This window comes from Oncorhynchus nerka, linkage group LG24 (assembly GCF_034236695.1).
Source record: "Oncorhynchus nerka isolate Pitt River linkage group LG24, Oner_Uvic_2.0, whole genome shotgun sequence".
NCBI lineage: Eukaryota > Metazoa > Chordata > Actinopteri > Salmoniformes > Salmonidae > Oncorhynchus > Oncorhynchus nerka.
In genome coordinates this window covers 16,088,247-16,098,610 of record NC_088419.1, presented here as the reverse complement: position 1 = coordinate 16,098,610, position 10,364 = coordinate 16,088,247, and the positions used below count along the sequence as shown (strand labels likewise).

General features: G+C 42.3%; 1 protein-coding gene across 1 annotated transcript; it reads left to right on the top strand.

Moving 5' to 3' along the window:
• The first annotated feature begins 758 nt into the window (after nt 1-758).
• Nucleotides 759-2,672, top strand: LOC115107559 (rho-related GTP-binding protein RhoB-like). Its single transcript, XM_029630969.2, has one exon. The coding sequence runs from the start codon at nt 953-955 to the stop codon at nt 1,541-1,543; it is 591 nt and encodes a 196-aa protein (XP_029486829.1). The 5' UTR covers nt 759-952; the 3' UTR covers nt 1,544-2,672.
• The last annotated feature ends 7,692 nt before the right edge of the window (nt 2,673-10,364 follow it).

Genomic DNA, 10,364 nt, shown 5'->3' with positions numbered 1-10,364 from the left:
ATTATAATACAATATAAAATAATACCCACTCAAAAATTCTCAATTGTTGACATGTGGTAGCATATGCATGATTTATCCGTATCAATAAAAGTATTCTAGGGGGTCGTTTCAGTAAATGCTGATCAATATTTTTCATGGTGGTTAATGAATATAACAATGATTGTTATAATTCTATAGGTGTAACTAAAATCGACGAAGACACACGTTCCTATGCTTCTATCTCTATGTAAATGAGAGAGGGGGGTTGTGAGGAGCATAGATCTGCCTGTGCTAAGGCCCTGAACAAAAAAAACGTGGCCTATGGAATTGTTATCTTGGGAGTTGATGGCCAGTTAAAATATTTTAGTATCAGTATGGTCGAAGCCTTTTCTGCCCACGGTACTATAGCCTATTGTAGTCTACAGTTTAGGAAAGTACCTGTGTGTTTGACAGAAGGATAAACTAGTGGCATATGCCCATGTCAAATGATTTTTCATAAATTAAATTATGTGATTATGAATTATGAAACATTTATTAAAACATGTTTTACGGTGTATGAAATATCCCAAAATCATATTGCCAAATTAGTTGAGCTCTGATTTTATAGAGCTGATCCCAGGTCAGTGTCTGGGCGAGACATGATCCTCGTGGTACGACCCTCCTCTACCGACAAAGCAGGTCTGGGATCCAATCACCTCCTTCTTTCGAAATAATGATCTCACCGCCCTACTTCCGATTGGATTGCTATATTAGGAAAGCACCCATGCTCTTTATAAAGGAAGCGCTTCAGTGGCTGGACAGGGAGCAAATAGTTGAGAAATATCTAATCCAGCGGAGAAACGCAGACGGCTACGTTCAGGGAAGTTTAACCAGGCTCGTACCATAATTTGACTTCTTAGCTAACACAGACAGTTTATACGTCATATTTGTTTAACAGTTAGGATCAAGGGAAAGTATCGGTTAAGAGAAGCAAATGGCAGAGATACGAAAAAAGCTGGTCGTAGTCGGCGACGGCGCCTGTGGAAAGACCTGCTTGCTGATTGTGTTCAGCAAAGACGAGTTTCCTGAGGTCTATGTGCCAACTGTATTTGACAACTATGTGGCCGACATTGAAGTGGACACCAAGCAAGTCCAACTAGCACTGTGGGACACGGCTGGACAAGAGGACTACGATCGCCTTCGCCCGCTATCCTATCCGGACACTGATGTCATCCTGATGTGCTTTTCCGTGGACAGCCCGGACTCCCTCGAAAACATCCCCGAGAAATGGGTGCCAGAGGTAAAGCACTTTTGTCCCAACGTGCCCATTATTTTAGTTGCCAACAAAAGAGACTTGCGCAACGACGAGAATGTTAGGAGCGAGCTGTCCAGAATGAAACAGGAACCAGTGAAAACAGAGGACGGGCGCGCCATGGCCATGCGCATTGGTGCATATGACTATTTGGAGTGTTCTGCTAAAACGAAGGATGGTATTCGGGAGGTGTTCGACACTGCGACACGTGCCTCTTTACAGAAGAGATCAAAACCCTCCAGCGGTTGTGTGAACTGCTGTCTGTTGTTGTGAATGAACAGCTAACGTGAGCAATAATGTCTCTTACGTTAATGTACGGCTGCCAACACCACCAAGACCTGTTGTCATTGTGCTTGAAAAGATGCATGACCAAGTCTGTCTCCCATTAGGCTAAAGACTTTCTTTTGAGCCGGTAGCCATGAGAAATGTAATAATCCTCAGATTGTGGATCATCTTGATCTATTTACCTGATCCCTCAATTGACGCGAATACATACTCTAATACAAGTAGCCAACAACTGACACTCCATGCGATTCTAATTTACTGAATAACTTCATTTGCTAAGCATTCCGGATGCTGCCTGAAATGATGCTGTAGCCTTTGAGGATATTGTTCCAAGGAGCCTACTTGAGTGTCGGGTGCCAAGGCTTGTTGACATGCAACCAGTTAGTCACGAAACGTGGTGATGCCTTAAACTCCACGCACATTTACATGGACAAAAACCCACACTTCCCTTGTCTGTCACGAATGTTGAGTACAATTTATATTTCAACTTAATCTGCCGATTGTGAGTGGTGTTGGTCCTTTAGCTGGTCGACATTTGAGACAAAATATCCACAGGGACTTATTATTAAACCAACTTCAAAACGCAGGTCTGTGTGTGGCAATCAATATGTTTGCTCATGAACAAAGGCATGTGCACAATACCGAAGTACATGCACGTAATGTATGCATGATAACTGGTGTTTACATGGTTTTGTACATGTGCCAGGTGATAGAAATTTCAACTTCAGTATCAGCACTCTAAAAAGTCTAGCTATTTGCCTCAAATTCCAAGCATCTGAAGGACCAACCACACAGGCAACCGGTAGAATAAATTCAAACTTAATTTATTCAACATTCTGTCTTGTAAGGAACATTTCCATGATTGTTTGTTTGTTATGTTTGTTGTTGCTCTCCTAATGTTTTTAAAAGGCTGTTCATCCTGCCGTGTGCATCATTGCATTAACATGACAGGGATAGCACTGCAGCACTGTGTAAAGCATGAATGCTATTATTTCACATACTGTATATGGTGGAGGTTCAAAAAAGATCCCCATAGTGCAATATTTTGTCTTAGTTTCAAGTTTGTCAGTTTATATTGTTTTATGTTTTTAAATAATAAAGATATGATTAGAATGTGTATAGCCTACTGCCAATGGAATTGTATTTGTATGGCCTGCTGCTGTGGATGTAAACTGTAAATGCACATGGGAAAACCTAATTATTTGACTTTGTGCATAATTATCTGTCCCACATGGGAAAACCTAATTATTTGACTTTGTGCATAATTATCTGTCCCACATGGGAAATTTCATAGTGGATCATCATATAAATAATTAACGCAAGTCAGGAATTTTAAGGTCACCCCTGACTTATGGGTCTGGTGTTGTTCAGGGTCACAAAGCAATCCACTTATGTAATGCAGCTATAGCTTATTGATAGCAGCAGTTAACCCACAGCCAACATATTTTCACACTCTCACAGGTGGTATGGAAAGCTATTTTAACAGCTATTATAATAAATAATACAGTAAATATATATTGGAAATGAGTATTACAGCACAAGTGGATGACATGAGGACAGAACACACAGGCGCTGTTGTAATATGGGGGGACTGGGCGAACAGGTAGACTGGGAGACTGCTTTCCATCACAACCCAACCACACACAATTGACTGGAAGCACTGATAGGCCTGCTAAATGTGACGGTGGTCAGCTTAGTGGTTTAGGACAATAATGACACACAATTCTGTCCCCTTCTATTCTCTGACTCCATTATTGGTTTAGTGAATGTTTGAGAAGGCGCTCAGATAATTAACAAGATATGTCAGTGTCTCAACAAACCCAGTGTTTTATTGATGTTTTTGGTGCTCTACCTTTACAGTACCATGTTAAAATAGCCTTTGAATCAACACACAGACTCATATGTCCACAGATTTAGTAACTACGTACAGTACCAGTCAACAGTTTGGACACACATACTCATTCAAGGGTTTTTCTTTATTTGTACTATTTTCTACATTGTAGAATAAAACAGAAGACATCAAAACTATGAAATGACACATTGCAATATATTTTATATTTGAGATTCTTCAAAGTCATGAGGTAGTCACCTGGAATGCATTTCAATTAACAGGTGTGCATTGTTAAAAGTTCATTTGTGTAAAATGTCAAGAACTTTAAAAGTTTCTATAAGTGCAGTCGCAAAAACCATCAAGCACTATGATGAAACTGGCTCTCATGAGGACCGCCACAGGAAAGGGAGTCCCAGAGTTACCTCTGCTGCAGAGGGTAAGTTCATTAGAGTTGGGGCGGCAGGGTAGCCTAGTGGTTAGAGCGTTGGACCAGTAACCAGAAGGTTGCAAATTCAAACCCCCGAGCTGACAAGGTGTCGTTCTGCCCCTGAACAGGCAGTTAACCCACTGTTCTTAGGCCGTCATTGAAAATAGGAATTTGTTCTTAACTGACTTGCCTAGTTAAATAAAGGTAAAATAAATTATCAGCCTCAGAAATTGCAGCTCAAATAAATGCTTCACAGAGTTCAAGTAACAGACACATCTCAACATCAACTGTTCAGAGGAGACTGTGTGAATCAGGCCTTCCTGGTTGATTTGCTGCAAAGAAACCACCGCTAAAGGACACCAATAATAAGAGGAGACGTGCTTGGTCTGATGAGTTCAAATTTGAGATTTTTGGTTCCAACCGCCGTGTCTTTGTGAGACGCAGAGTAGGTGAATGGAAGTGTGGTTCCCACCGTGAAGCATGGAGGAGGAGGTGTGATGGTGTGGTGCTTTGCTGGTGACACTGTCAATGATTTATTTCGATTTCAAGGCACACTTAACCAGCATGGCTACCACAACATTCTGCAGCGATACGCCATCCCATCTGGTTTGCGCTTAGTGGGACTGTCATTTGTTTTTCAACAGGACAATGACCCAAAACACCTCCAGGTTATGTAAGGGCTATTTGACAAAGAAGGAGAGTTATGGAGTGTTGCATCAGTTGACCTGGCCTCCACGATCACCCGACCTCAACCCAATTGAGATGGTTTGGGATGAGTTGCTCCGCAGTGCTCAGCATATGTTGGTAACTCCTTCAAGACTGTTGGAAAAGCATTCCAGGTGAAGCTGGTTGAGAGAATTCCAAGAGTGTGCAAAGCTGTCATCAACGCAAAGGGTTGCTACTTTGAAGAATCTAAAATATATTTAGATTTGTTAAAACGGTTGGTTACTACATTATTCCATACAGTATGTGTTATTTCATAGTTTTGATGTCTTCACTATTATTCTACAATGTAGAACATAGTACAAATAAAGAAAAACCCTTGAATGAGTAGGTGTGTCCAAAATGTTGACTGGTACTGTATATCCAAGTAGCATTTAATTTTTATAGGAGACACACTGGCCAATAAAACTTAAATTATGCTATGTTCAGATGGCTGTGACATTACTGTGCTTTATGTGGTGGGAGCCTGGGAGGGTCTCCACAGATGACAGCATTGGAACATCCATTGGAGACATACAATTTTCTTTCTTTCCTTTCCCCCTGACCCCCTCCAAGGACAGCTGGGCTCTTTTGTGTAACATAATGATCTTGTTGGGGGGGGTTCTCAAAGGGTTGCTTTTTTTCATTTGCAATTACTTAGAAGTCACATTCTTTACTATAGAGTTCTGTTGCTGGACCCTTTGTTTACGTTCAGGAAAGGACACAATGTACCCACTGGATCTCTTTCATATAAACATTTCTTCCTTTCTCCTTTTTCCATATATAATCATGTATGATTTAATTCTTCCTGAAGGATAGGCAGAAAACATGGTTTTCATGGTTAAAACAAGTTTAAAGAAAGCTATTGGGTCTGGTTCCAAATTGAGGAAGTCTGCCTTCGGATACTACGATCTTAAATGTTCCAATAATGGGGTTTTTCCCCATGTAACAGGCAAAGTAGAAGACACTTTTTTGGTAGGGATTGTCCAATTTTTTTCTTATCTCAGTCCTAGATAAATTCATCAACAAAAGTCAATTGGTAGGAAACAAACTAAAGTATGTAACATTACGCTGCATAATCTCTGCAATAATACATAGATTAGTGCATCTGTGCATTTCCAGGTTGATTTAAACCAAAACCTCAACTCAGCAAAAAAAGAAACGTCCCTTTTTCAGGACCCTGTCTTTCAAAGATAATTAGTAAAAATCCAAATAAATAAACACATCTTCATTGTAAAGAGTTTCAACACTGTTTCCCATGCTTGTTCAATGAAACATAAACAATTCATGAACATGCACCTGTGGAACGGTCGTTAAGACACAAACCGCTTACAGACGGTAGGCAATTAAGGTCACAGTTATGAAAAATTAGGACTCTAAAGAGGTCTTTCTACTGAAAAACACCAAAAGAAAGATACCCAGGGTCCCTACTCACCTGCGTGAACATGCCTTATGCATAAGGCAAGGAGGCATGAGAACTGCAGATGTGGCCATGTCAACAAATTGCAATGTTTGTACTGTGAGACGCCTAAGACAGTGCTACAGGGAGACAGAAGAGACAGCTGATTGTCCTCGCAGTGGCAGACCACGTGTAACAACACCTGCACAGGATCGGTACATCCGAACATCACACCTGCGGGACAGGTACAGGATGGCAACAACAACTGCCCGAGTTACACCAGGAACGCACAATCCCTCCATCAGTGTTCAGACTGTCCGCAATAGGCTGAGAGAGGCTGGACTGAGGGCTTGTAGGCCTGTTGTGAGGCAGGTCCTCACCAGACATCACCATCAACAACGTTGTCTATGGGCACAAACCCACCGTCCCTGGACCAGACAGGATTGGCAAAAAGTGCTCTTCTCTGACGAGTCGCGGTTTTGTCTCACCAGGGGTGATGGTCGGATTCATGTTTATCATCGAAGGAATGAGCGTTACACCGAGGCCTGTACTCTGGAGCGGGATCGATTTGGAGGTGGAGGGTCCGTCATGGTCTGGGGCAGTGTGTTACAGCATCATCGGACTGATTCTTGTTGTCATTGCAGGCAATCTCAACGCTGTGCGTTACAGGGAAGACATCCTCCTCCCTCATGTGGTACCCTTCCTGCAGGCTCATCCTGACATGACCCTCCAGCATGACAATGCCACCAGCCATACAGCTCGTTCTGTGCGTGATTTCCTGCAAGACAGGAATGTCAGTGTTCTGCCATGGCCAGCGAAGAGCCCGGATCTCAATCCCATTGAGCACGTCTGGGACCTGTTGGATCGGAGGGTGAGGGCTAGGGCCATTCCCCCCAGAAATGTCCGGGAACTTACAGGTGCCTTGGTGGAAGAGTGGAGTAACATCTCACAGCAAGAACTGGCAAATCTGGTGCAGTCCATGAGGAGGAGATGCACTGCAGTACTTAATGCAGCTGGTGGCCACACCAGATACTGACTGTTACTATTGATTTTGACCTCCCCCCCCTTTGTTCAGGGACACATTATTCAATTTGTTAGTCACATGTCTGTGGAACTTGTTCAGTTTATGTTTCCATTGTTGAATCTTATGTTCATACAAATATTTACACGTGTTAAGTTTGCTGAAAATAAATGCAGTTGACACTGAAAGGACGTTTATTTTTTTGCTGAGTTTAGTAACTAAACTCCACTCTGTATCTCGGAATAGTACCTAAAATTAAATGAATGGAAAGTTTTAATTGGAAAAGCAATAGAGAATTCAAGGGAACAATTGCCAGCAGCAGGACCATCAATATCTAATCAATGGATCTCCATCCCCCTATGTGCCAACGGGTTTCCCATTTATATGACAAAGAGTAACATCAGACTGTTCTTGTAAATCACAGGGAAGTTGGGATATTAATATCAGTCGTCTTTATGGCTACTACGTATAACAGAGAATTGATCATTATAAACAAAGACCTCTAATGACCTCATAGTCCCTCAATTGAAAGCCTAACATTGAGCTAGCTAGGCCTACACCACAGTACAGCAACTCTCCACTATTTTCATCTCCAACTACATAAAGGACACTACACTTGATACTCTGTTTAAACACTCCAGTGAAGATGTTTAAAATTACAAATGCTTTTAAATCCAGCCCCATGAAATAGTGTGTGTACCAGGAACAGCAGTTCATGACCTTGCATTGCAAGAATTGAACCCATATATCAATTACACAGATAATATTCTACACAACTACACCGATGGATCACAGTGTGTTTCATGCTCAAAGTTGGTTGTCGTAATACATTTTACATTGACATTTTAGTCATTTAGCAGACACTCTTATCCAGAGCAACTTACAGGAGCAATTAGACTTAAGTTCCCTGCTAAAGGGCACATCGACAGATTTATCACCTAGTCGGCTAGGGGATTCAAAACAGCGACCTTTCGATTAATGGCCAAATGCTCTTAACCGCGAGGCAACCTGCCACCCATTATAATAGTGACGGATGCTGATATAGTTTTAGAAGTTCCATTAGGAGGGAGTTGAGGATTTTACCCACTGGCTTTACAGCACTGGGCATGCCAGTATCATAACCAAGGACTGTGGAAATTACAGTAAAACTTCTCTCCAGAGACACGCTAGCAATGACGTCATTTTTGTCTGCCATAGTTTATATTTAGACCATAGGATTTAAGGGTGGGCATGTTTGTTGAAGAAAGTTACATCAGAATGTATATGATGGAATTCCATAAGATTGTAAGGTTATTAATTATCTGATGGATACAAATCTGATGATGCAGTGAAATATCTTAATATTGTTCAGTGAAGTACTGTGAAGGACAGTACGTTTTTATAGTTAAGAGAGTGTGTTGTAAAAGTTTTTATAAATTACTTATTTTTCTGGCTTTTGAACAAGTTTGTGTCAGGCTGTATAATCCCTCATATTAAGAAATAATTCAGTTTCTTTCTCATATTTAGTGTATGACTCCTTGGCCATTGGAAACACTCAATTGGTTTTTGGCTGCAACAGCATCTCCTTCAGGGCTACTGAAATGTTGCACTGTGTAAAAGTAAAACATTTGAGTAAAATACACTGCTCAAAAAAATAAAGGGAACACTAAAATAACATATCATAGATCTGAATGAATGAAATATTCTTATTAAATACTTTTTCCTTTACATAGTTGAATGTGCTGACAACAAAATCACACAAAAATTATCAATGGAAATCAAATTTATCAACCCATGGAGGTCTGGATTTGGAGTCACACTCAAAATTAAAGTGGAAAACCACACTACAGGCTGATCCAACTTTGATGTAATGTCCTTAAAACAAGTCAAAATGAGGCTCAGTAGTGTGTGTGGCCTCCACGTGCCTGTATGACCTCCCTACAATGCCTGGGCATGCTCCTGATGAGGTAGCGGATGGTCTCCTGAGGGATCTCCTCCCAGACCTGGACAAAAGCATCCGCCAACTCCTGGACAGTCTGTGGTGCAACGTAGCGTTGGTGGATGGAGCGAGACATGATGTCCCAGATGTGCTCAATTGGATTCAGGTCTGGGGAACGGGCGGGCTATTCCATAGCATCAATGCCTTCCTCTTGCAGGAACTGCTGACACACTCCAGCCACATGAGGTCTAGCATTGTCTTGCATTAGGAGGAACCCAGGGCCAACCGCACCAGCATATGGTCTCACAAGGGGTCTGAGGATCTCATCTCGGTACCTAATGGCAGTCATGCTACCTCTGGCGAGCACATGGAGGGCTGTGCGGCGCCCCAAAGACATGCCACCCCACACCATGACTGACCCACCGCCAAACCGGTCATGCTGGAGGATGTTGCAGGCAGCAGAACGTTCTCCACGGCGTCTCCAGACTGTCACGTCTGTCACATGTGCTCAGTGTGAACCTGCTTTCATCTGTGAAGAGCACAGGGCGCCAGTGGCGAATTTGCCAATCTTGGTGTTCTCTGGCAAGTAAGTACAACCCCCACCTGTGGACGTCGGGCCCTCATACCACCCTCATGGAGTCTGTTTCTGACCGTTTGAGCAGACACATGCACATTTGTGATCTGCTGGAGGTCATTTTGCAGGGCTCTGGCAGTGCTCCTCCTGCTCCTCCTTGCACAAAGGCGGAGGTAGCGGTCCTGCTGCTGGGTTGTTGCCCTCCTACGGCCTCCTCCACATCTCCTGATGTACTGGCCTGTCTCCTGGTAGCGCCTCCATGCTCTGGACACTACGCTGACAGACACAGCAAACCTTCTTGCCACAGCTCGCATTGATGTGCCATCCTGGATGAGCTGCACTACCTGAGCCACTTGTGTGGGTTGTAGACTCCGTCTCATGCTACCACTAGAGTGAAAGCACCGCCAGCATTCAAAAGTGACCAAAACATCAGCCAGGTAGCATAGGATCTGAGAAGTGGTCTGGTCACCACCTGCAGATCCACTCCTTTATTGGGGGTGTCTTGCTAAATGCCTATAATTTCCACCTGTTGTCTATTCCATTTGCACAACAGCATGTGAAATTTATTGTCAATCAGTGTTGCTTCCTAAGTGGACAGTTTGATTTCACAGAAGTGTGATTGACTTGGAGTTACATTGTGTTGTTTAAGTGTTCCCTTTATTTTTTTGAGCAGTGTATATAGTTGTTGTATTGTAGCTAATTATGTTTATAAATAGATCAAGTACATTAAATACATAACAGTGTATTATAGTGTATTATCATAGTACATTTTATTTAATTAAAAAGCTGTTTCATAAGGTATTTGACCAAAATCAGAGAGACCCACCAAGAACCCAAGACAACATAAGCTTGATCTGTTAATGTTATTGATCGTGGCCGAGCAAGATAGATGTAAGGTTATGAATGGGTGGGGAATGATATAGAAAAATGTATCTCG

Bases quoted from the DNA above. Each gene is read 5' to 3' on its own strand.
- LOC115107559 (XM_029630969.2), top strand. From the start codon at position 953: ATGGCAGAGATACGAAAAAAGCTGGTCGTAGTCGGCGACGGCGCCTGT.